The sequence below is a fragment of the Chaetodon auriga genome, chromosome 16 (genome assembly GCF_051107435.1).
Source record: "Chaetodon auriga isolate fChaAug3 chromosome 16, fChaAug3.hap1, whole genome shotgun sequence".
Taxonomy (NCBI): Eukaryota; Metazoa; Chordata; class Actinopteri; order Chaetodontiformes; family Chaetodontidae; genus Chaetodon; species Chaetodon auriga.
In genome coordinates this window covers 20,753,081-20,779,959 of record NC_135089.1, presented here as the reverse complement: position 1 = coordinate 20,779,959, position 26,879 = coordinate 20,753,081, and the positions used below count along the sequence as shown (strand labels likewise).

At 41.0% G+C, this 26,879-nt stretch overlaps 2 protein-coding genes and 2 non-coding genes across 6 annotated transcripts; 3 read left to right on the top strand and 1 right to left on the bottom strand.

The window, feature by feature from the left end:
• Positions 1–700: 700 nt before the first annotated feature.
• Positions 701–5,579, bottom strand: praf2 (PRA1 domain family, member 2). Its single transcript, XM_076753327.1, has 3 exons — positions 5,363–5,579; positions 4,134–4,351; positions 701–3,853 (listed from the first exon to the last, which is right to left on the bottom strand). Exons 1-3 carry the CDS (start codon positions 5,575–5,577, stop codon positions 3,714–3,716), a joined length of 573 nt encoding a protein of 190 aa, XP_076609442.1. The 5' UTR covers positions 5,578–5,579; the 3' UTR covers positions 701–3,713.
• Positions 5,580–7,950: 2,371 nt separating this feature from the next.
• Positions 7,951–24,461, top strand: copz2 (COPI coat complex subunit zeta 2). Of its 3 annotated transcripts, none has more exons than XM_076753144.1 (10): positions 7,951–8,121; positions 13,117–13,185; positions 14,099–14,183; positions 15,199–15,290; positions 16,120–16,175; positions 17,308–17,385; positions 17,658–17,709; positions 18,739–18,777; positions 19,673–19,705; positions 23,258–24,461. In XM_076753144.1, the coding sequence occupies exons 1-10, from the start codon at positions 8,104–8,106 to the stop codon at positions 23,303–23,305; spliced, it is 570 nt and encodes a 189-aa protein (XP_076609259.1). In that variant the 5' UTR covers positions 7,951–8,103; the 3' UTR covers positions 23,306–24,461. The 3 variants fall into 3 exon arrangements, with proteins under 3 accessions (XP_076609259.1, XP_076609260.1, XP_076609258.1); XM_076753143.1 differs by lacking the exon at positions 7,951–8,121 and adding an exon at positions 10,840–10,930; XM_076753145.1 differs by lacking the exon at positions 19,673–19,705 and having other exon boundaries at positions 8,004–8,121.
• A 1,187-nt stretch (positions 24,462–25,648) lies between these two features.
• On the top strand, positions 25,649–25,721 carry trnak-cuu (transfer RNA lysine (anticodon CUU)). The gene has a single exon. It is a non-coding gene; the product is annotated as a tRNA-Lys (tRNA).
• Positions 25,722–26,587: 866 nt separating this feature from the next.
• On the top strand, positions 26,588–26,660 carry trnak-cuu (transfer RNA lysine (anticodon CUU)). Its single transcript has one exon. It is a non-coding gene; the product is annotated as a tRNA-Lys (tRNA).
• The last annotated feature ends 219 nt before the right edge of the window (positions 26,661–26,879 follow it).

Sequence of the window (26,879 nt, the reverse complement as noted above, 5' to 3'; positions counted from 1 at the left end):
TCATGAACACTTAATGTTAGACCGACAACTGCAGTAAAACTGGCAGCTGCTGTAAGAAAAGAACTGTCAGCTCTGTCTGGTCTTCTTAATTACACTCTGCTAGTAAGCTAGTTAGCTTTGGCAGAATGGGTTTTGTCTCAGCTGCTGCCTTGTTTCTAAAAGTAAACTTAGTATTAAGTTTCGCAATGATCTCTATAAACCCCTATTCTGCAATGAAAAGATTTTGGGATCTGAAGGCTTGTGGTTTCTGTTTGTAGTTTGAGTTGTACTGACCAATCACCTTTGAGCTGGCTTTGGTTACATGCAAAACAGTCGGAACAATGGCCGAAATGCCGTCTCAAGTTTGAAAGTCATCTTGCTAATTGGACTGCATATAATGACCAGCACACAGAGGAGGAAGTCTTGGCTCAGATATTCATTATCTTGATATCTGCTGGCTATGCAGGGAGCCCTGAGACGTTGGCGGTTGGCCCCCAGAGGCTAAGCTGTCATCAGACGATAGCCAGTGTGTTCAGATTGTTTTAGCTCAGGTTAGCTGTGGCTAGCTCACCTGCTGGCCTTCACTCTAGGGCCAAGAGGTCAAGCTGGCAAATATTGCATATAACAGAACTTCAAAAAGCAGGATTTTGGTCTGAACTTCATTCTGAGTGAATATGAAGTTCCTTCATTTTGGGTTTTGGATAAATAGTCCAGACACACTGCAGTACATCATTCTTTTTTATTTAGAAAAACACTTTAAATAAATGTAATTAACAGCTTTTGGCAAAATAGTCTGAGATACTGTGTTGGTGAACTATAATTCAAACATTTAGCTGAATGGAAGGCAACATTCAGAGACCTGTAATAGTTAAATATGCAGAGTCATGCAGAAATATTCTCTCTGTTTACATTCTTGTAACACAGTAAATGCTTAAGAGTTACAACGTAAACCAAAAAGCACTTTGTTCTTCTCAGATTTTAGTGTTTTTCCTGACTTCATGTTCAGTGATTCGGGACCAATACAAACCACCGTTGGTGCTTCAAGCCCCATACCAGCCACGTTTCCTGCCACAAAGCCATCATTGTACAAGGCAAATATCATAACTAAAATGGCACATACACCATAAGAATCAATGCTAACATCGTCTTCAATAGTCAACAATATGATTAATAATCAAAAATCCACACACAGAAACAAAATCAGGCATTCTCTGCATCTTAATAAACACTAGTCTGGACAGAGAGACGTGTTATCGTGGAAGAAACCAGGAAGAATCTGTCTGAAATCATCTAAGGACAGAAAATAATTCAGAGGGAAACCCAGTTCCTTCAATACAGGATGCAACAGTTAAGTTTCCACCAACACATGTTCAGACCAGGTCTCATGTCTTTATATTGTCAGATTTCAACAAAGCAATGCAATGCAGAGTCCCCACAACAGGCAGCTAGAATACAATAAAATAGCTTTCAGTTTGTCAAATACCTTCACTCAGCTTCTCCTGTACAAAACGATAAGCTATAAAACTGCTGAAAAACCTTTCCTTCATAGTTTTCTACTTTTCCTTAGCTCATAAGAGCAAAACAGGAGTGTATCTTTTTTTACCATTCTTCCAAAAACACGTCTACAAAGCCGGGAAACAACCACGTACTGTGTATCATAATGCTGACGACTAGTTTTCTGTGAACACCAAGGTGGTCTACAGTGTCGAGGTTTACGGAATGGAGGCTTGAGCAGGGTTTGAATCCCATGTTTCATACTGGTTTAGTTGCCGTGACTGTAGACTTTTCAGACACTCTTTGTTGTAGTAAATAATAATTATAAAATAAGACCAAGAGTCTAGATTTTAGACACATTTCCATCAACCTGTTTGGAGTGAATACATGCATCTTTTCTCGGTGGTAAACTCCCAGTCCATCCAATAATTGTTGGGATATTTCAGTAACAAGGATTGAAGTTAGAAAGGAATCAAGGGTAAATTCAAAGTTATTCATTTGCTCCAGTTTCCAGCACTGGAAGACTGGGCAAGTCCCACTGACCAGCAGTGGAGGACTGTAACAGGCAGCTCTGTGGGTGAGGCCTTTCCTTCTAGATAAATACAGGCTGAGAACTGTGGTTAGTGAAACGATCAGTTTAGATCAAGGGATGTGTTTCCTTCATTTATCACCTCTGCTCCTGCTGGTCCTTTATCAACACTATTATGCTCAACAGAGTCTTAGATTGAAGGAGCTGATTAGATTTGGTCTGAACCGATAAAACCTCCTCTTTCCTTCAAAACTTCACCTCGTTTGAGCATTTAAGTCACTTTTCAATGCAGCACAAAATCATGTAAACACTAAAAGAAAAAGGAATTCATCGGAAGTTAATGCAGGTCAAGTGGTGCTGTCTGTGCTAATATTTTGTTTTTCTTTACACTTGAGAGAATGAAAGGCCTGATTAGTACTCCCTCAACTACCACTCCATGTCAGAGCATCAATACTTTGGTTTTCCATGGTTTTAAATATGAAGGGTGTACTGAGACCCTGGAGGGGGTCACCTAGCGGGAGGAAAATAAATCAGGTGGCTCTGTACGATGGAGTATAAGGGCCACGGGGGAGATGCAATCTTCTTTCAAGAATGCAGTTGCATGTATGCAAAAAGTCCTAATATTATAAGATACATTGGTAACTGTATGAAATAAACTCGGATTCTAAAACACACATGATTTTACAAGAAAATGTTGTAAAATGATGGTAATTAAGTTGTAATTTTTATGAGGAAAGTATCTGTATTTCAAGATAAAGTTATATTTTTACTATATTTATATTTATAACATTTCAAAAATAAAGTTAGAACTTTACAAGAAAAGATTTTAATACTCAAAACAGGCCAGTCAGTTTTAAAATGTCAAATGTGAGATGTGGATAGCATTAAGTTACAGTTTTGTTTTGTTTTTTTATCAATAAGAACTTTAGTCTCAAAGTGCTTATTGGAAAGATACTAAAATGAAACCAATTAAAAGACGTGAGAACATAACCGGATGTGTTGAGCAGAGCACATATTGCAACTTTTTCTTGTAAAATTCCAACGTTATTCTCTAAATATTGAACCTTTTTATATAAAATCATTACTTTTGACTTTATCTTTCATATATATGATGCTATTGATGTCATTAAGATGGAGCACAGACCACCCAGTAGATGAGAGTGGGTCGGTAGAGTACGAATCACTGACACACAAACAGAGCACAAGTCGATGCGTGAATACACAAAGACTCAAAGGTGCACAACTTTTTACAATCCACCACATCAAGGGTCAATGTGAATATGCCCATGAGGCGACAACACTGCATACTTACAGCATGTAGTGCAAAGACAGGAGTGTGTCATGTCAAAATAAATGAAATAAAACAATGTGTGCTTAAAGTGAAAGCTTTGGCACAAACACATCACGGATGACGGAATGTCCTGTTCCCACCGGACCACAGAACGGATCTCTTCCTTCACTGCTGACTTCTGACTAGTTCTTTTAAACCAAACCAAAGCAAATTTGTTCTGGACTCTTTCTTTCTACTTCATTTTTCTGCTTGTTCTTCCTCTTGTCCTACAATAATTCTCTCCTTCTCCTATGTTTCTCTTCTCCTCTTCCCATTTCAGACTTGCCCCATATCACATTCATTTTGCTTACCATTTGCCACGAATGGTACCCAAACTATCCCCCACCCCTGCACACCTCCTCCTCCTCCTCCTCTTCCTGCCTAGGATCCAGCCTCCTGTTCTTGTCCCAGAGCCTCTAGCAGGAGTCCCATGGGTGTCCTTTTCAGACCGATGCTCTCTAGTTTGTTCTCCAGCTTGTTCTTCAGGCTACGCAGCCTCACCGACGCATGGACCAGAACCACTGCGAAACAGTGGTAGACACAGAGGGAAGAAGGGATGAAATGCATGCCAGTTAGCTATTTAACACTTCAGTCAGGTTAACTGAGCTGACACAGTTTACTCTCAAATTACTGTAAATTCACAAATACTGATTCATAAAACTGCAGACAGAAACAATCTGAAACAAGTTTACATTTGAGACAGGCCTTTATTTTCAAATTTCCATGTTTTGTGGAATATGCAAGTACTGTGTATGTGTGTGTGTGTGTGTGTGTGTGTGTGTGTGTGTGTGTGTGTCTCACTCAGTATAGGGAAGGCTATCCCGAACAGGAACACTGCCACACCTCCCAGCACCGTCATGAAGAGGTAACTGACCAAAAGAATGGCCAGCACAGCAACTGATGGGTGGTTTCTGCGGAAACGGCGAATGGGAGCCTGGTTCTCGGCAGCCCAGACAAAGCCCAGGAACAACAAGGTGACCACTATCGCCCCGACACACAACTGGAAGGGCTGGAAATACCTGAGAGAAAACAGACATTTACCAACACACAGGAAGTATCGGAATTACGTGGTGACATAAAACTAGTGTTGTAGAGACAAGTCTTAGGAGGCAGAGGGAAAGGGGTTAACAAAGTAACAATCAAAGTATCTTCTTACGAGTATTTTGGCTGTATATCCAAGCCCTGGTATCTTATCCCACTGCGACATAGAGCTACATTGTTCCTTTTGCTGCCCCAAATATTCACTCGAGCACCAAACATGGATTAATCCACCGCTGAAAATAGTCCCCAACAAACGCACTATTTCCTCCTGTTTGAGTAACATTTGATAAAAACTAGAGCGACCAGCTGTTTCAGAAAATACTGAGCCTTGTTCTAAATTGGAACAACAGCCATTTCTTACAACTCCCTGCTGTTGTGGCAAAGCTCTGGCAACCATGTCCTCCTCCAGACGCTGTTGGGTCCGACTCTGCAGCTCTATATTCTACTTTTGTCACAAATACAATGGTATTTTAATGTCAACCTTTCCTGCACATCACTGTGTGTGTTGTTCCTCCCAGCGGGACTTTGAACTGGTTTCTGGTCTCTTTGTAGTGGGAGAACATGCATTTTATTTTGACGTGACACAACCTCACATCTATGATGCCAATTCTAGATTGTCTAGCGGCATTCCCTTTAAATGACAGCCCCCCCCCCCCCCCCCGGGTGACAGAGGATGAAGACCAGCTGTCTTCCTCTAACCTGACATGGAGCATTGAGGCTGAAGCTGAAAACAGACAGAGAGGTGTGCAGACAGAGGAAGAGTTGATTTCGCTCTGATCCTCATCAGCTGATGCAAACTTACAGTCTGTGCTCTCATCTTTAAAGTCAGTGCGATCATGCAGACGGCTCACAAATGCAAAACCACTGTCAGATTGGCAGCTGAACACAAGACAAGCACACAAGTTCACAAGTATTTGTACACATTTCCAGTATGTTCGCTATGAGAGAGGGCAGGGAGGGGGCGACCACGTCAGAATAATGAAACTTACCCCACTAGGAGCAGGAAGCCCAGTGCAGACACAAGGTAATTGCTCTGGTAGTACAGTAAGTTGTTGATGATGCGGTTGTTCCAGCGGTCCAGGTCGCGCACATCGGGTACAGCGAACCGGGCCGAGCTCAGCAGGAAATCATCCAGGCTCCGGAGGGGTGGCGGCTGCACGTCTACCATCTTTCCTGAACGATTAGGAACTTGATTTCCCAGCATGCAGCGCGGGGAAAGGGGAGGACGCTGGAGGGGGACGTCGCTCGCTCAGTTTCTGGAGAGGCGCGTGCCCGTGCCTCGAGGATGCGCCTTCGGTCCCGCAGTAATGGACGAACATTACTGAAACATTTGGACCATTAATATCAGTCATCTGTAGCGTGCACGAGAGGCATTCACTCAACATTTAGTCAGTGCACAGATTTCTTATACTGACTATAGCGCTGCTGAATGGAATCATGTGCCCATAGACCTCCAGCTCAACATGTCGATGTGTGTTTTTTATATAATTACATTTTAGTTTATGATAAAGAAGAGAATGGCCGTTGCATTATTCTTTCACAATCCTGCTGTTCATGATCTCAAGTCAATTGTTGTCATTGGAAAATGTTTTTGTTCTTAGGATAAGAGGAAAGTTATCCTTTTATCTATAATGAGAAAACATTTCTATGTCATTTATTTAAAGATGGCTGGATAATAAACTTGTCATGTTGTATGACAGATGTGTTACCAATACACCACAGGAGTTCAGGAATACAGCAGCTTCAATGCAACGTTCAGCCAGCTCAACCATGCCAATACACTGCTCACACACAATCCCTGAATGTAATGTTACATCCATTCTGAATTAATGTGTTGCAGCCATAATCACACCCAAAGCATCATGAGCTGCAAACACAGCAGCAGTGATGGCCATATATAGCTACAACACTCCATGGCTTTATCATAATCACAGCTACAGTACATTTCAACTGACCCCTGCCGCAGTCTGGAGTTAGGCTAACTAGCTCCTCTAGTTATCCAAATAGCTGCAAACTTGCACCTGAGCAGAACAGCTGAGGGTGCACCAAATTCCAATATGGTCACAACCAACAACAGCCTACACAACACTGTTTCATAATGTAGTTCATCTTTTCTCTGTGGATCTGAGGGAAACTTCATGTGAGGGAATTCAAAGTGCAAAAATTCCAGCGAGGGAACTCAAAATTAATTGAAACTCAAAACTGAATGCATGAGAAACAAAAGAATCACAAAAAAAAAATCCCACTGTGACTTTTCAGAAGCTGCATAATCTCAGGATAAGCAAGCAAAATAAAATGATTGCAGCCATGGACATTAGTGATTTAATTTGATGTGATCAAATTTTAGAATTACTCATAATAAGAATAATAAAATTCGATAGAGTATATTTGTTTGTGATGTTGTCCTGCTGGTATGAAAGCTGCTCAACCACTGAGTTACATGTCAGTCTGTGTAACTTCATGCTTACTGCTCTGGGTTCACTTGTAAAATGTGAACACGAACTGGACCAAAACTGAAAGGAAGCAATGTGCCTGGATCTGGACCAAATGAACTGAACTAGAGATGTGAAAGCAAGGTAAAACATGTCAGCCTCTGCTCTTTGATGGTGATCATTCTTTTTTAACAACCAGTATCTTGCAAGTCTCCCAACTGTAAGTGAGTGCAATGAATGGCTGAAAATTCCTTTAAGCAGGATTGCATGTTTCCTAGTCACCCTAGTAACCCTCTGGTTAGCTCAAATGTCACTCTGTCGTGACCTTGAAACTTTTGTATTGCTCTTCAAGCAATGTCCTAAGCCTAAACAAAACCCAAACACTATGCACAGGGTGGCCCCCATTCCCCACAGAGGACTTGCACACTACTAGCCATACATTTTATTCAAAGGATAAGGCAGAAGTTATTCCACATCTTCTTACTGTCAACAAACATGACAAGACCAACACAACAACTTCCCTAACTTCCCTAACCTGTCTGTGGCTCCCAGCCCCAAAGCCATTATTTCCTGTTGAAGACATGGATATAAAGATATGGTTTAATTTAGATATTTAAAAAAAGACTCATTTATTACCTTTATAGTTTTTAGCAAATGTTACTCAGTCAGCAAGAAATTGTGCATTTGTTGTGGACTATTTTCAGCGGTGGATTAATATACATTAGTGAGTATTTACAGCAGGTTTATGTGGGATTGAATCACAAATAAACTACAGTGCCCATGTGCATCATAATGCATATAATAATATGATATAAATAATGAAGAGACAGGTCACTCAGTGCAATGGTGTGGCCCACTGATGTGTTTTTTTAATAACAGCCTAATAATAATTAGCTATATCAGTTTTGGCTGCGCAGGCAGTCCATTGATGATTTTGGTCTTTTTATGGGATTTGTGGAAAATATGTAAAAATGCAGAATGTCACAGTCTTAGTGTTAAACATCATGAACATATCCACAACACATCTCGGTAAACTGGAGGCTAAATCAGAGCCTCTGAATGAGCACTAAGACTTTTATTATGAAAGGGCAGCGAGCTGTGGAGGAGGAGGGGTGTCGGGAGCGCGCTCTGCCGTCGGCTCCTGTGCTTCTATCCGCTTGACTGCTGCGGGAGCGGGAGCGCGCCCGGGCGGCTCCGTAAAAAAAAAAAAAAAAAAAAAAAGGCAGCAGTGATCTCGGTGTGACAGCTCAGAGCTGTCCACGTCAACACACCGAGCGAGCACGGCAGCGGCGGCAGCGATGGACTCCACGTCTCCGGTAAGCCTCTCCGCGGTTCACCGGGCTCGGGGAGCGACGCGTTGAACGTGGGGCTGAAGAAGTGCTCTGTCCGCGTCAGTTTCTGGACTGTTTTTCTACTGTTTTTATTCGCGTGCGGGACATTTGTTGCATTATGGCAGTTTTGGTGGTGGGTAATAGCTGGAGAGGAGGGGGAGAGGGAGGAGGAGGAGGGGCTGCAGACTGATCAGAAATGTGAAACAGGTTGTATTTATTCCTGAATTCCTTGATGTGAGTGTGATCCGGACTGTGGTCGTCATGTTGTGTGATTGTGGACGCGCAGGCCTGATCTGAGCACAGTGATCCACAAGCAGACAGCGCGTCTAAAAGCCAGTTTTTCCTTCTATGCGGGTAAAAATAGTACAAATTGTCTGTGCTGGTTACAGTGCGACTACTTATCAGGGTGTTAAGTTAACTCCATTACAATAGAGAGGTTGAGCCACAGCTGTTATCCACTTATCCACAGTGAGTCCGGTGCAGAGCGCAACAGGACAGTTCTCCTGCCGCCTGGAAGCCAAAGCTTCAGGTCCTGCAGGGACCACTTGTAGAGACACAATCCTGTCTGTGTCACACAGAAGGGGAAGTAGCGTGTGAGTGCGAGTGTGTGCTGAAGTCAAAGCGGGTCTGTGCGTGAATGTCTGCTTGTGCACAGATCGGTTGACGTGTAGAGCAGAGTAGGTGCCACGTCCACCGTTCTCTCTCTCTCTCTCTCTCTCTCTCTCTCTCTCTCTCTCTCTCTCTTTCGCTCTCTCTCCGTGCTTGCCTTGCGCACCATTTATTCAGCCTCTCCCTCACTCTGTCTCTTCTCACATTTACTCCAGTTCTCTCTGTCAGCTGGCTGTTCTGAGGTCTCTGTCTCACTCTTTCTTTTTCGCTTTTTCTCAGTGCTGTAAAGTAACTAAGTACATTTACTCATTTACTTAAAGTACTCCACTTTCCACGACAGAGGCAAGTATTGTGCTCTTTGCTCCATCAGATGTATTTACTATATACAATATAAAGTATTTTTCATTATAATATTCACATAGAAAACACACGAGCAGCCTGTACAGTGTGTTGCTTTATCATAGCTTAAACTGCGAGTTACACATGCTTGACTTCTGCATTTCTATTTTGGATGGATGTTACTTATCACACTACCTGAGTACATCCGTGATGCTACTTCTTGTCCACTAGCCTCCAGTTTTTCTCCACCACATTTAACTATCAACTCTAGCAACTTTAACCTAGTATTTTCCAAAGTAACCCTACGATCATCTCATAGATATGATACATGGACGTAGATTAAACTATAAAACTGGACTTCAGTGTACTCAAACTAGCTCCACCTCAGCTCAGCCTTGTTGTTGTGAAAGTTAGCTGATTCTAGGAAACCTTAGATAAGTATCGTATAACCAACATGACTGAGCTGATTTGCTGACTTTGAAATTATTTCGCTGTGATTTCACAATTATCAGTATCCTGTATTTGCCACTTGCAGCCACTTGCGGCTTTTCTTCAGGAAAGTTGCATGGCACTTGCTGATGTGTTTACTTAGACTTAATGTGCAAGTTTTACTTTAAATGGAGCATTTTTTGGGTCGCTGAATTGCTCCCTTTCCTGAAGTAAATGGTTTGAGCGTGCTTTTTCTTCCACCGCTGCTCTTTCTCAATCTCTTGTTTGTCCTTTCACTTCTTTTGAGTTTTTTTTTGGCACATGTATCTTGTTCTGCTTTCCTACTGTCTCTCTGCCTGTCTCTGTCTCTCTCCTCTCTCCCTCCCACTCCCCTCAGTCTGTGTGTCTGTCTCTCTCTACAGGTGTCATTTGCATCAGTGGGAAATAATTCGTGATAGCTTTTGGTCACTTAAAATATTCCATTGCAAGTGAAAGTCGTGCACTCAAAATCTTACTTAAAGGTACTTCAGCAATTTAGCATTGCATGTCCATAAAGCTGAGCGACTCTCAAGGGACAGATTTAAAAAAAAAAGAAGAAAGGTCAAAATCTGTGCAGCAGAAGCTGAGATATCCAGACTCCCTAGAGTTCAGATCCAAAACACTGAATCCTGCTTTTCCCATAATGCAACTCAATGGCATGTTTTTTCCATGAGTTTTTAATAGAGGCTTTCTTTTGTACTTTTTTTGTTTCCAAGTTCAAGTCGAGATAATCCTGACAACATCATAAGGGCTTATTTTTGCAGAGTTTGGATTGTGGTGTTATTAGTGTGGACGAGGAATAAAAAGATGTGTAATCAAAAATGAATTCAACTAAAAAAAACCCCACATTATTTACACAATTCAAACTGATCAGAGATCAGTGTGTGGTTCAGTTAAAAAAGGTGCCACTATACGGGCAAAATCCAGTGGAATCTGTTTTTGATGCTGCGTAATGATTTGACCTGTTGTAGATCCTCATCAGGCACAAAACATTTCCTCAAGCATCTCATTATATGATTATCTCAAAGCAATGCCAATAAGCAACAGGTGTCCACAGTTAAGGGCCATTGGCTAAAACCTACGACCACTGGATGATCGTATTCAGACAGAAGAATAAAGCTCCCAAACCACCAACATTACACACCTCCATAAAAGAACAGGACAAAAGCAGGTAAATGTCAAAACTGATTTGACTTGGTTTTGATCCAGATGTGAGGATTCCCCAGTTTTTCATGTTTAGTAGTAACCACTATGCTGCGTTCATGTGCTGATGGGGAAAATCAGCAATCTGTGTCTTAAGTCATGTGTACAAAGCATTGTATTCATGTGCACTTTTTTCAGATCCATCCCAGAGGACGAATATCAAGCAAATAAAACAGTTGAGTCATGGAATGAATCACCTGTAGTTCTTATATTTTACATTCAAATAGCCTACCAGAGTAGAAATGTTGCAAAAAGTGGCATTTTGGGAAATACGCGTTTGCTTTCTTGCTGAGAGTTTGAGGAGACGGTTGACGCTAACAGCTGGAAAGCACAATGAATGGAAACAGTTAGCCTGCCTCGTTCCAAAGGTAACAAAATCCACCTACCAACATTTCTGAAGCTCACTAATTAACATGTTGTATCTTGTCTGCGTAATCTGTTCAAAAACCAAAGTGTAGAAATGATGTTTGGCTGTTTTACCCTGGTTCCAGTCTTTGTGCTTAACTACGCTAACAGCTGTTGACTCTGACTCTGTTGAGCTATATATTTAATTGCTGGAAAGAAAACAAATGAGCGTAATCCGCAAAATGTCAAACTGTTCTGTAAAGACATTTCTCTTCCTCCATTCCCTCTGGAGGAATGACGCTTCTTCCTATTTTGTGCTGTAAATCCTTTGATTGTAGTCTTTGCTGCATCCAAGCCTGTGCCAAATTTAGACTTCAATTAGTTTTAAGAGAGATCATAAAGCTTGCTGGAAAGTAAGGTTTTCCTCTAATATATAGACTTTGTGAAAAATACAATAACTGTGAGTCATCTGGTTCTGTTTAGCAAAACAGATGGAAGCAAAAAATGTTAATCTGAAGGTCTTTTTTTTGCATCATGCTTTTCATTGTCATCGTTTGAAAAACCCAAAGAGGTCTCGGCTACTGTCAGTTATTCTTTATTACAGCATGAGCTAAGTGCCCAGAATGTCCTGTTAGTATATTGTCCCCATAATGTGGTTAAAATCAAAATGTTATTCAAAATTGCAGTTTAGACAACCGCCAAGTCCAAATTATAAGAAGCTTTGATGTTGTTTTTAGCGAACTGTCTCTAGACATCCAAATTGGTCTTCTGGTTTTGTCTGAGTCCATGACCTACTTAGAAACATGCACACTACAGAAAATCATTATGTTTAAACCAAGCAGCCAATTTTTTACATTTTAGCCATTTAGTTGTTATGTTGATCCAGATGTCATTAAGCTGTTGATCTCAAGTAAGTCATTTTAGAGATTAGATGAGTTCATCGTCATCCGTCATGTTATGCAAAGAGCTGCTCCCCTCAGGACAGGGCAGGACCAGGAATCAGCTGCCGGCTGCACCGGCTGTTTGGAAGGTCAAACATAGTCTAGTCATTGGAGGCTACAGGAAGTGTTTTACCACACTACAGCAGCTAGTTCTCACATGGAGATTAGTTAGACCTGCTAACTGCTACTTGTAATTGTTGCAATACCGCCTGAAGCAACTAGCAGAACGGATATGCTAATATGCTATTGAATAAACCGTGTGAGCTGAAAAGCAAAACATGGAATATGGTCGACAAATCCGACCTGACACTTGATTGAAATGCACGATGATGTAAAATGAGTTAAAGTAGGAGAGCACATGAATTAAGGTAACATAGGTTCTAAAACCAATGGTATTTGGTGACTTTGACATAATACTGGCTTATTATATATTTCAACCAACACATTTCTGAAATTTACCATACCTCAAAGTTCAGCCAGTGGCAGACCAGCAGACACTATGTTTGAGGTGGCTGACGCAACTACTCTTACTTCTCCCAATACTGGACACAGAATGTTATAAGCTCCTGGTCTAAGTTCTGTGATACACTCTGACTGTGAATCTATGCTAGTCAGTGCATAACAGAACTTTGTCCCGGGCCTGAAAACTCTTCACAGGGACGAACGCATGGATGGAGGAGAGGATGAATGAAGTGTGTGCAGGAGGATGGACAGTGTCATTTGGTCATTTCCATATCTGGAAAAGAAAGTACACAACAAACCTTGATGAATGGCCAGAAGGAAACCAAATGAAACCTCTGCAGAGATAAAACAAGCTGTGAATGCAGCCTAGGGTCAAATGTAGGAAGCCATTGGACTGTGTGGCTCAGAGTGAATGTAAAGCAGGGTGTTGCTGGAAAAGCTGGCTTTGTCTGGATAGTAAAGGTTGATGCAACACACTGGCCAGACGTGGGAAAAATGGCTTTGAATCTATCCGTGGCAGTATGAAGCAGACCTCTCCCAGTCCTAAATGTTTCCCTGAGGTGACTCAGCAAAGCTAAAATATTTAAGACGTTCTTTCTGTTTATTGTTGCAGGAACCTTCCCTGTACACAGTGAAAGCTGTTTTCATACTTGACAATGATGGCAACAGACTTCTGTCCAAGGTAAAGTTAAAAGACCATACCAGTGATGTCACATTTAGCCTATTAACGGCACATTACCTTCATTTTACTGCCCTGCTGCCCTTCTTAAGAACACAGAAGACAAGTTTCATTTCTTTCCATTCACTGCAAGAATTTGCATGTAGCGTGCATTTGTTTGTAGTACAAAAGTATTTGATATATGGATTCCCGAGCCAGACTTCAAAGTGTTTTTCCCCATGAGGGTTCCAAATAGTAAAACCCCATGAAAGGATTGTTATAATTCCTCATAAAGGAATATTCTGACATTTTGGGAAATATGCCTATTTGTTTTCTCACCGAGAGTTAGATGAGATGACTGTGTCCATGGAGTAAATATGAATCCCCCACCAGCAGCCTGTTAGCTTAGCAGAGTCTCAAAACCTGGTGCCTTTATTACCCACAATGCAACTCAACTGGCAACAATTTGTTTGCTGAGTTAGGTGCGTTACAGGAACAGGGGCTAATGCAGCCTTGAGCCGTTGGTAAACTCACTTCTTTTTAACTTCACAGCCACAAAATATTTCATTTTCAAACCCACCCAACTGTGACTCGAGTGACATCACTTGAGGCAATTTATGAGACTACACCCAGCTGCCTCTGAAGCCACAGCAGTTGATCTACATACATACCAAGGATATTGCACAACGCCCTACACCACCCACCCAAATTACAAGAGTAACTCTTACATGCTGTATGGATTCCTATGAATCCCTCGTGTGTGTGTGTGTGTGTGGAGGCAATTTGAATGCAGCAAGGGAATGGCAGAATCCATCACTAACAATAAAAACAAAAAGTAAATCCACTGAGCGGCTATTGCTGATAAAATGCCCTTACCCCTGAAGGGTCAGTGCCAAAGTTCACTCACTGTTTCATGTCCTGTATGTGTCTACTTCAGTACTATGACCGTGAGCTGTACCCCTCCATGAAGGAGCAGAAGAACTTTGAGAAGAATGTCTTCAACAAGACCCACAAAGCCGACAGTGAGTTGCTCTCTGTTTGTCTGTCCTTGTGTCTGCTGGATGTGGCCCTCCCTGTGTATTGTACTGAACACTCACACACGTCTCCAGTGTCATCTCTTACACATTCTACTGTCTAGTAGCCCAACACTTGTACATGATACCAGCTTAAAGCCTTTTTTTTTTAAAATAGCTCAGTTGCTGCTGTGTAGCCAAACTATTCCATACTATGTTAGTGTGAAACTGGAAAAGCTGAAAAATGGTGACTTTTGGATTTTCTGCTTGCTTTTAAACCAGCAGTACTCGTCTGTTCAGAGAAACATGATGGACATGTTTCTGCTTTCTGCGTATCAAGTGTAATTTTCAGGAGAGGCGGCTGACACCTGAGTCTCTGCCCTGTTCTCCTTATCACACAGCCACTATATTCCTGCTTTTGTTCTAAACTCCTCCTTCATTCCTCCTTTTCTCCTCTTCTTTCTTCTCTTTTTTTCCCCATGTCATGCTATATCCCCTCACCTTCCCTCCCACCTCATCCTCCCTTTGTACTGCTCTTCCCTTCGTTAAAGCCTCCCTTCACTCCCTCACCCTTCCTTGTCTCCTTCCCTCCCTCTTTCCTCATTCTGCAACCTCTGCTCACATTTTTTCTCTCTCCTGTCATTGCTTTTCCTTGCTTTACCTCCCCCCTTGCCTTTCTTTATTCCTGTCTGTCCCTTCTCAAAGGCCTCCTCCCTGTCAATCTCTCTCATCCTTCCTTTCCCGTTCCCCATTCATCAATTTCCCTATTTCTTTCTTCATCTTTTTCTCTTTTCTGCTCATTTGCTTCCACATATTTTTTTCCCTTCTTCTCCTCTAGCGTCCCTGAATGAAGACTGCTGTAACTCTTTTACATTTTTTTATTTGCTGTTGTTCCATTCAGTGTACTTTTGGATTATGTCTTGAGAAGCGAAATAGAATAAATAAAGTGATTATGTGAATAAAAGAGAGGTAAGTCTGTCCTTCTTTTTATCCCTAACCCATCTGTCTCTCCTCCTGTCTGCAGATGAGATAGCTTTCCTGGAGGGGATGACCATTGTCTATAAGAGCAGTATTGATCTCTTCTTCTATGTGGTGGGAAGCGCTCAGGAGAACGAGGTAGTGTAAATTGAGCTTTCTCTGATCCAGGATTTTTTTTTTTTTTTTTACAGAAAATGATGGAATAAAATAAAAAAAAGCTGAAATAATTTTAGGCTCCTAATAGTGCGTTTGTTGGTAGCCATTCTCAGCAAGGATTAAACCATTGTAAGGATTAAAACACCCCTTAAAATTTACCAGATGCATGAATTGAGCTATGACAATTTTACTTAATTTATGCCTAATTAGGTGTAAAACTATTAAATATGCTTAAAACTTGGTCAGAAAAGTTTATACCAATGCCCGGGAGCTTGTTTTTACCTGTTTTTATAAACCCATACGTGATCAAACACCTACCTGAGGATCTTGAATGTACCATTAATGCAGTATCTTGTTCAGAGATTTTCCCCTCTGTGAGCCTGCAGAGATGGAGTTCTTCCTACACGAGATTAGGGGCACTGAAAATGTGACTTGAAGTGGCCTGACAGTGATGCTAAATGTAGCTAAAAGACTTGAAAAACACTTCGAAGCAGCTTCACCTATGAAGAAAAGCGGTTTTCACCAAAAATCTCTGATAAAGACACACAAGGCAGACAAGGTTATAGTGTATTCAGCAGCTAAACAGACACATATCTCCCTCAGGAGTTGGTGCAGACCAAAATAGAGCTACAAAGAGAAGAGTGTGACTATTGGACTTGAATTCTCAGGTTTCTCTGCTGGATATGTAAATAGGCAAATACGCGCTAGCATGTTAGCTATATCAAAGGTTTAGGTTGTTTTTGAACTTTGCTTGAACCTTTAAAATCAAGTGCTACCATGTCAAAATGTTCCTCTGTCTTTTTCTCTCTAGCTGATGCTGTTGTCCGTACTGAACTGCCTGTTTGAGTCCCTCAATCAGATCCTCAGGTACATTTCCTCATGGAGTCTTGCATGAGTGAATGAATGAGTGAATTAATACATTCCCGGAGGACAGAACATAGGACAGCCCTCACACAGACATTCTGCTTCTAAATGAAAAATGCTCTGTGATATCTGACAGCATGAGTAGTGTTGTTGGACTGACAACGAGATGTTCTCCGTGCACATGCACTATCATCATGTTAGAGCATTTTCATGAATCATCAGTGCTAATCTCCACAGTAGCACTGCCATCCGTCCAACCAGAGCCTCTCAGAGAGATAATGAGTCTCCATGTTGAATTTGATGTAAAATTCAACAGCAGCGTTCTACCTGAAAAGCAACCGTGATTTAATTTGTAAAATGCTGTTTTTCCAGCGAGGCGGCTGAACGACGGCACGGTGACACCTGCTCCTCATTTTTAGACATTTATATGTCATTTTAGAAAGCAACGAGATTAGTTTCCAAAGCCGTCTGTGTGTGTCAGTGTGTTGCACACCAGGATCCCTCGCCGTTGACTGCAACATTATCAGCCAAACAGCGGCTAATGTGGTTGCCATGGGAACCGATGCAGTAGTAATGCAGAGTGTGAGCGACAGAGACATGGAGAGATTATATTATTATACAGTATGAAAGAGTATAAGGCTATTCTAAGTTGCACGGTGCAATATGTAAATGTCCTAAATTTAGCAGTGAAAAATCAGAGAAGCTGCTGAAGGCTCTCATTTCTTTTAAACTTGAGCAGTAAATGTTCCCCGTGCGGACCTGTGCATAATGTTTGACCAACTGCTGCCACATAGTGTATTCTTTACAGATTCTTAGAAAGCATATCACTGTGTCCTGGCTGTTAGACGTTCAATTAGAATCTTAATTTGATCTGAGCTCTTAGAGGACAGGATGGATTGACTGTGACATTAAAGGAACAGTTTGACGTTTTTTTCGTTCTGACAGTGAGATGGGTAGATTGATACCACTGTCTTCGTGCTGCACAGATGGCTAGCCGGGCTTGCTTTTTCCCACTGTTTCCAGTCGTTATGCTAAATTAACCATCTCCTGGATCAATCTTACAAGGAAACAAATAAAAGCATTTCCCCAAATGTCAAAGTGTTCCTTTGCCTAATTGTGGTGTTTTTTTCTGCAGGAAAAATGTAGAGCGTAGGTGTTTACTGGACAACATGGAGGGAGTGTTCCTGGTTGTGGATGAAATCATTGATGGAGGGTAAGACAGAAATGATGTTAGAGGTCAGAGTTAAAGAAAAATATGTGCAATTTTTTCCATCGACAAAATAAAGTGCAACACAAACCTTTTATTTACTGTATGTTCAAACTGGCTAATATTTGAGCTAGCTTACAATTATTCTTAATGTTGATGTTGATTTACTTTTTTGAATATCCGTCTTGTCTCTAAAATGTCAGAAAATAAGCCCATAAATACTCCCAGTCCCGCTTGTGTTGTATTTAGTCCTGATTGGCTGCTTTATCCTGTGTCAGGGTTATTCTGGAGAGTGACCCCCAGCAGGTCCTACAGAAGGTCAACTACAGGGTAAGATGACTGTCAGTCATTTTCAACTACCAATCATATCAGTTTATTTATTGATTTGAATCATCGGATGACAAAATGGAAAACAAATGTTATTGTCTAAAAACAAAAATCAGAGCAGCTGATTGGCCAGTTCAGAGAGACCACATTAAGATTCCTACTGTAGCCTCCCACAGCTTTTCTCATCAGCTTCTCGCCGACTCTTACCTGCTTCACCTCTCTTTCTCTCCCTCTCCCTGCCTCTCTTCTCCTGATTGATGTCAGCTAATGTCAGAGCCAGCCTATGGCTTCGTCCTGTTTGATTACATCACCGGTAACCTAGATGGACAAACAGACAAGAGCCAGCTGCTGTAGACAGACAGACAGACAGACAGACAGACAGACAGACAGACGGAGGGTGAGAGACAGAGAGAGAGAGAAAGACAGTGAAGTGAAGAGAGAGAATGAATGAGTGAATGAGAGAGAGATAGAGGCAGTGAAGGCACGAAGGAGGGACGGGCGAGACAGATGAGGTAAATTGATGGTGAGAGAGCATGCTGACTAACAGAGAGTAAGCGTGATTGAGGCTGGCGTTTTTCTTTTTTTTTAAAACTTTGATCTGCTGGTGCCACTTGAGGAAAAGTCAGGGAATCACCAAATCGAGTTTGCTTTATCCTCTGAGGATCATGATTGTCTGCGCAAAATATCATGGCAATCCCTCCAGAAGCTGTCAAGGTATTTCAATCTGGACCAAAGAGGTGGACTGACCAACAGAGCAACAGTGGCAGCCCTAGAGCCCAACACTAGCATAGCTTTCATTTCTAATATGAGTTGTGATTGGCTGAGCTGTTAACAAACACGCTTTGAATGTCACTGATCCACAGTATGTAAGGGTGTGTCTACACATCTAATGGTGTTTGCAGTGCTCTGCTTTTGTATCGTGTGTGTGTGTGTGTGTGTGTGTGTGTGTGTGTGTGTGTGTGTGTGTTAAGTATTTTGCATGAGTTTTCCATTTTTCTCTTGTACACACAATGATGTCATTTTGTTTTACAGGCGGATGAAAACCCATTATCAGAACAAAGCGTGGCCCAGGTAACAAACACAAACACATGATCACAAAGTGATGCTGATAGAGCTGTACAAACATACGTATGAATACAGTCCACTCACATACGCAGAAGTGCACTTACGCACGCACGTAGCCACATAAGTGGAAATGCACATCCATGCAAGCTGTTTCCAGTCTTCCAGGCGCTGAGCTAAGCTAACCGGCTGCTGGCACACAGCCCCTCATATAGACACAATGCTGGTTGCAAACACTGCATGTTCACCTCTTTTCTGTACTGTTATTAACTGTACTTACGGTATCACAGAGCTTACCTCCCACACAGTCTGTTTAAACAGAAACACGCTGACCTCATGGCAGAAAGCTGATTGTTCTCCGACAGAATGATTGCTAGCAGTTTGACATTCTGTCTGCTAAATCGCCAGGCTGCATGCGAACGCTTTAGCTCACCGTGCATGCTAAGATAGCAGCTAGCTTGGTTTCGTCTCCGACGCAGCAGCCAGCACTAATAGGCTCAACTGTGAATGAATGGATTGATGGATAAATAAATGGACAGTTGGATTAACGTCCAGTAGAGCTTCTGCAGCTCTGTAAGTACAGGGCAGCTGGAAAACTCTGTCTTTGATCAGAGAGCTCTTTAACCATAAAGATCTTATCCATTTTAATAGCGTTCCATCACTAAAGCAGTGGTGCTCCTGTGGCTCTTTCTTAGTCATTTCCTTCATTGAGTGTTTCTCTAATAAGCTTTCTTGTGTCTTTAACTGCTGTCATGTCTTCAGGCTTGTGCGCAGGAATGAACATGTGCATGGACATGTTCTTATGCTTGCTTGCTTGTAGAAGAGTGTGTGTGTGTGTGTGTGTGTGTGTGTGTGTGTACTCATGCTCTAAGCTTTTCTTTATCTGTTGCTTTAACCCTGACAGCACATAACAGAGAAACTGGCTCTCACCACTAACGTAAGTCTCTACTAACTTCACCACAGCCACACACTGCACTAAATAGTTTATTCTACTGTTTCACAGCGCACCACACACTGTGATAATACTCTGCCATAACGTTATATAATCAGTGCTGGACTGCTACACTGCCTGTCAAAGGTATTTGAACTTTTTACAGGTCAGGGGAATTGATTTTTTAATTTGCATTTCTTGTCACACAAAACATCAAATATAAGCTACAAATACCAAAGTGGCATTGATCATGCAAAGAAGTAACAAGTTGTAAACTTTTCTCACTTGAGTAATATTCGTATGTTATTAGTAATTGCTCAGGGTCTAATTTTAGGGTGTTTAGGCAGAAATTAGCCAGTTTGGAAGTCAGGACCCAAAGTTGAGAGAAGGTTGTGAATCCCTGCTGTAGACTAAACTACAGCACATGGCCTCCACATGGAGGATGAAGTCTATTGCGTTATATTGTATCAAACAGTCTCAGTGGAGTGTATATGCAGCTTTTTGCTATATACCCACCTCTGGGCAGGGGGATTTACCATATACCGTCTTACAGAATGGGGTACCTTTGGGGTGCCAGTCAGGTCAGCACTTAACACTATTTTAGTCATGTTTTTGAGTCAGTGTTTTAAGTTAGTCATCCGTGCATAGGACTTCAAATATACAGCATGATAAAACACTCCACTCATATCTTTAACCCCCCAGATCTAAAAATAGCCAGAGTTACATATCAGTGCACACCTTCTAGAGTAAGGCTGCAGCCAGCCATCGAACAGTCTTTCCTGTAATCTGTGACGTTGACTGAGCACTGGAGCCACTTGTTCCCTGACATAAGTCTTGAAGGCAGTGCCTCCTTCCAGACGACACAAGTACCCCAAATAACATCATAAAGCCTGGTCAGAAGTGCTGCCTGAAAGACAAACTCAGGGGAATAAATGTCCCTGCTTTGCTGCCGTTCCATAACAAGTAACCCTTATATATCAAATGGATGAGTATAGTTCAAACAGCAGTAGCTAGCCGATCAGGCACACACAGCTACAACGATGAAACACACAGACTGAGGCACGTTATTAAACCTTGTCAACAAGAAAAAAAACTGCCTGACAGTGATGACGGTTATGAGCTAGAGGGAAAACAAGGACGTTACACCAGTGGCTGTGGCACCGTGGAGGTTTGTTGACCAGAGGCGGAGTTAGTATTCAGATCCTTTACCTAAGTAAAAGCAGCAATGCTGGCAACTAATGCATTAGTGAAGTGTCACTTTAGTCAATAAGTAAATAAGTAAATATTAGCAGCAAGATTTACATAAAGTGTCAAAAGACAAAGTACACTTAACGCAGAAAAGTGTTTCACTGTTTTGACTTCAGAGCTGTCAGATAGTGGATTACAGCCGTCGTGTAGTTATTATTTTACATTTAGATTTTTGCATTGTAGATAAATACTGAAGACATCAAAATTCTAAAAGACCATACATGGAATTGTGTAGTAAGTGAAAACAAAGCAAAATATGTTTATTATTTTAGATTCTTCAAATAGCCACCGTGATGACAGCTTTGCACACTGTTGGCATTATTTTAATCAGCTTCATGAGGTCACCACCAGGAGTTTCCATGTAGGCTGAACAGTTGTCGGCAGCTTTTCACCTCATCAGCCATCTCTGTTGGGTTTAGGACAGGTGTATGAATTTTTATGGAACTTGGTCAAAGGTAAGGCTTTATGGTGTGGTCTCATTGATTTTCCCAACTAAAAGGTCCCACAGAGTCACCTTCAGAGTGGTACCTTTCAAAAGAGACCAAAAACTTGCACATGCCCCTAGTGGTTAAAGAACAGACATCAGCTTACTTTGGGTGTGCCTTGGAAGGTGTCTCAGGCTCATTTTACTGGATTAGATAATGCCAACAGTATGCAAAGCTCCCTACAATGTGGAAAATAATAATAATAGTGAAAAACAATGAGGTGTGTCCAGACTTTTGACTGGTGCTGTACTTTAGTGACGTTCCACCACAGGTGTTGATCCAGCCACTGTTACCTGAACACTGGACATTTCAAGTTCGTCCTCTGTCTTCTTGTGTGTGAAAACAGCCACAGTTTGCTTTCAGATTAAGTGCACAGCTCACAGAGGTGAAACTTCTGCTGCTGTACTGTAAAGTGCAGTCTGCAGTCTTATAACATCACACAGTACAGCTTCATATTTATGTAGTCAAAACATATGTATCAACATATTAAGCTGTAACAAACACACCTTGATAGGTGAAGCACTGCATACTATAGCAATCAATTTCCCAGGATCCTTCGCTGCAGTGGAATTACCTGAGCTCCATGTGCCCCCTGTTGTTAACATGAGGAACAACGAGCTCAGTGCTGAAATGAAGTCTTGATTGAGAACTTGTCTGACATTTGTCCCCTGTACTTCCCTTGGAAAACCGCTGGCTCTAAAAAAAAATTGATGTAACTTTATTTAACCCTGTGGGTTTGCAGGTGGTAGTGAAGTTCAGCAGTCAGAAGTGTAAAAATGGTTTTAACTTGATTAAACCGAATTGCTTTGGTTTGAGTGTGTAGTTGGTCTGTACACACGTCGAGGCGTCATTGAGCCAAAGGCCAAATGACTCCACACAATGTTCTGAGAAAAGATTGTTTTAATTATTTATTAAAATATGTGCTACTAAAATAGACTTCAAGCTGCTGAGGGACATACTGACTACTGCAACTATAGTTCAGTATGAGCCGTATGTAATGAGCTTTTAATAAATATGTTGTAGTTCCTTTTTGTGCTTTCTATGGAAATATGTTTTAATAGTGTCCTGCTAACACTGAATTCACCCAAAATACACTTTCTCCTCCAGTAAAGTTAGTTAATGAAAACATTGCAGGAATTACTGAAAGCACTCTGTGGTTGGAAAAATGCTGCACTTTAATATTAATTAATACATGAAGGACTGTGTTTTTATGGTGTTTGATGAGACTGAAACATTTTGTTTGACAATGGAACAACAAGAGATAAATATGTTCTTATCCCTGCAGTACTTGAATGAAACTCCACTCAGTGGCTCAGTTGTCTGCCTGTGTGCTCAGTCTGACCTCTAGTGGGTGAACAGTGGTGCTGCAACATTGTACAATTCTAGAAGCAAACAAGTAAATAAACTCATAAATTCAGTTTTTCTCTCTTTTTTCTGACTTACACTGAACATGAAATTGCATAAAAACAAGAACCAGGTTTTTCTTAGTTAACTGAACATAATAACTGTGTTATAATGGTGACATGTTCAGTTAATGAGGTATTATGAGTAAAATAATCCACGAAAGTCCCAATGAGTACAACAGTACCTGTATAGCTACGCATTCTCCATTCACTGGAGCACACTGACTGATTGTACAGTGCATAAGGTCGTATATCGTAATGTATTAACGTCTGTGCATTCACTCGCATTGCACCCATGACGCCACAGCATAATTTTTAATGTTTTGCAGTTTTGACTTATTCTTGATTTTCAGTTTTTACTTAATTACTTCACACTACATCATATTTCATCCACTCTTGTGTGCTTTCTTTGTGTTTTCCAGGTTCTGCAGTCAGCCAAGGAGCAGATCAAATGGTCCATACTGAAATGACTTGGACCAGACAAATGTAGGATTCTCGAGAGAGAGTCGTTTCTAGTCCCAAAGCTATTTTTTTATAGTAACAGACTAAAGGGAAGGTCACTACAAGCCTGTTGGCCAAAAGGCTGCTTTATACAGCAATTAACCCGTCAGTAATAGGACTTTGTTTTTATGTGTGATGGTGTTTTGTTACATTATGTCTGACATGTGATTAATTTATTTGTGCGGGGAGTGAAGTTAGGCCACATTCATGTGGAGGTATCATTCACAGGCCAAATGACACTGAAAGGAAAAGTAAAGACTCAAGTTCCAGCTGGGCCTCTGAATGAAGCAATCTGTTACTTTGATTTTGGTGGAGCAGGATCTTCCACTCTCATTTATTAAAAATCACAGGAGGATTTATTTGTTGTTTTGCATTTTATTGATATATACAAATTTAAAATTAGACGTTTTTTTACATAAAGGTCTTTTCCCTGAAATGTCACATAAAAATTTCAGCAAAATCTTGCGTTTTCAAAGGTCAGTAAACTGTTACTATCTGTGAGTTAGTGTGGAAAGTGCTTCATCAGTCTGAGGCCCATCTGGAAAATAAGAATAAAATGCAGCAAATATTTTTAAGTTGAAGCTTAAACACATGAATATTCTCGTTTGAGCCATGTCATTATAAACTCACACACACAGTGACGTCGTTTGTGCACTGAAAGGGTCACATTGATAAAGGCTGTTGTTGTTGACTGTGTTCCTTAAACAAAGGTTAAAGACTGGAAAAGAATGTAAAGATGCTTGACACTAAACTAATGTCAGCACTGTGTTAAGGCAATATGTTACTGTTTCACTGTCAGTAAAACCCATATTTTTCTTAAAAAGCATTCCCCTCATGAAGGAAAGGGAATAACTGCACATTTAATTCTTGAAAAGGACCTTAAAGAAAATGAGACACCGCTCGTAAATGTCGTGGCCAGAGTTCTAAAGAATAATGCCTATTTTCTGAGTTAAATATGTTAATAGATATTAAAAATTTTCTTAGTAGAAAAAAGCCAAAGACAAAGTAATTATTTTGTTTACATTTGGATGTTGTTGGAAAAAAAAAAACTGCCATTTTGTCTGATACAGGACATTTATTCATGTCCCCTGTGAGACTGAAAATAAAACTGTATATTTGTGCTGATTCAAAGTATCCTCCTTTTCCTGAATTTATTCATTATTTCATGTTGCTGTTGGTTGTTGCTCATGTTTAAGAGTTTTATTCTTCAAACAAAAGCTTAATTTTTTTCTCTTAAACATGAAAAAACAGAGTAACAGTGTCAAAACTCTAATTCACTTGGCCTCTGTGCGTCTCTCATCCAATCACCAGTCAAATCTGCGACCCTAATGAATAGAAATGAGCTCCGTGGGTGTGGTTAGAGATGCTATTGGTAGGAATTCAGTGACGTCACGAGACACATGCCTGCTCACCCCAGCCAATGGTTCGTTCTGGTTTATTCCCGAGTAAGGTGATTGGTTGGCTGCCTCATTCGCCTGCAACCAATCACTAAGCAGCTCCAAATCCATGGAATCAGATGAAAAGCAGACGCTTTTAAAACTTTGAGGAACAAGTGAAAGAAGACAGCAGAGACAAGAACAGCGTCTGTCGGATGGATTCATTTATTTATCATTCAAACTTTCAAAACATTGTAACTTATACACCTATTAATATTACTATTCATTACAAATTAGTTTGGCTGATTGTGACGGAACCTAAATATACTCAGTGATGAAACATTAGATGTAGGTTTCGAAATAATTGTTTTACAAGAAATGTTCTCTGTTCCTGACTTCAATCTTAGTTTCACGTTTGAAATTCTGGCGGTTTCATTCAGTTTATATGTTCTGATGGAAAAAAAAAAAAGTAACAATTATTCAATTAATTTGAAAAAATGTGATAAGCCAGCTCAGAAGATGTCATTTGCAGCAGCAGATTGGTATTTTAGATATGATGACATCCGGTGGAATGCAGGTGACGCTGTATGATGCCTATATGATGACTTATATGGGCATTTATTTATTTATTTATTTATTTTTTTATTTATGTATTTAACTTTTGCTGCTTGTCTTTCTTTGTGGTTTACAGATATGAGAAGCTATAGCCTCAACATTTGGAAGAAAAATATTCGTCAAACTCTTCTAAGTAACTCAAAATGACCATTTATCTAAGGATGCTGATGGACTAGATTTATATAGTGCTTTTCTAGTCTTACCGACCACACTTTACAAGCCAGTATCCAGCCATTCACACAACACATTCATACACTAGACGTTTCTCTTTAGATAGTATAGTGCCCCCAGCGGTGAGTCTGACTTTCCACATCAACACCAGCCCGGCTAGCTCAGTCGGTAGAGCATGAGACTCTTAATCTCAGGGTCGTGGGTTCGAGCCCCACGTTGGGCGGGATATTTTGATTACTGCTCACATGTTGAATAATAGGAAAACGCTAAAGCCCAGGAGCGCAGTCTATATCGTTTCTAATGAGTCCTCATAGGCAGGTAAGCAGTTTTACAAGGTAGACATCAGTCTACCTCTATTATATGCAAAGGCTATTTTTTATATACATTATATTACATATACAATACATGGTAGCATGTGTATTATTCGCACTTATATACGAAGGATGTATTTGCACAAATAACCACAATTAATTGAAAGGCACACGTGGAACCAATAGCCTAACATTAAAAAAGGCACACTTCTTCTGTAATGAAATGTAACAGTTACAAAAGTCTGCTGTGAAAAGGCCAAATTCTGCTTTACCTCACATTTCTCCTCTCCTGTGATCGTGCACTCATCTTGCAGGCGCTCTGTGTCGTTTTCACACCGTTATTGTTGCAGTTTTGGATCGTTTGAATGTAAAGAATTTACCTGCCGCTGAGGACTCATTGGAGAGCGAAGGCAGAGGGCAATAGGGTTCTGATGCATGCAAGCGTACAAGTTTTAGTATATAGTCAACCCTACTGGTTTAACAACTAAACAACGATGTGATGTTGATTTTCATGAAAGACAGAGCACATGCCACCTGAGCCCCCCCCCCCCCCCCACAACGTCTCAAACACCGGGAAATAAAGCACAGGCAGAAGGCAGGGCCCTGCAGATACAGACCCTGCCAGACACAGTCACAAGTGAGATTTGAGATCAGACGTGTGAGATCTGTATCAGTCTATAACCTGCATTGTTTTTAATAAAATCCTACTCGTTGTGCCTTTGACTAGGTCAATCATAGCTTTTCCCGTATGAATCGACCACCAGATGGCACCATACGTGCCCGGCTAGCTCAGTCGGTAGAGCATGAGACTCTTAATCTCAGGGTCGTGGGTTCGAGCCCCACGTTGGGCGCTAACTTTTCAAAGCAACAGACAAGTGATCTCTGCTGTTGTTGAAGAAGATCATCATGTACTCAGTTCATGCTTTAATAAAACCCTTTGAAGAGGCGAATCAGTTAATTCAAACTTTCCTCTCTCAGTATGTATGATCATTGTTCACAGTCTTAACAGCCCATATTTTAAATACATGTTTTTCAAATAAGTTGGCTGAGCATGCAAATATGAAGAAACC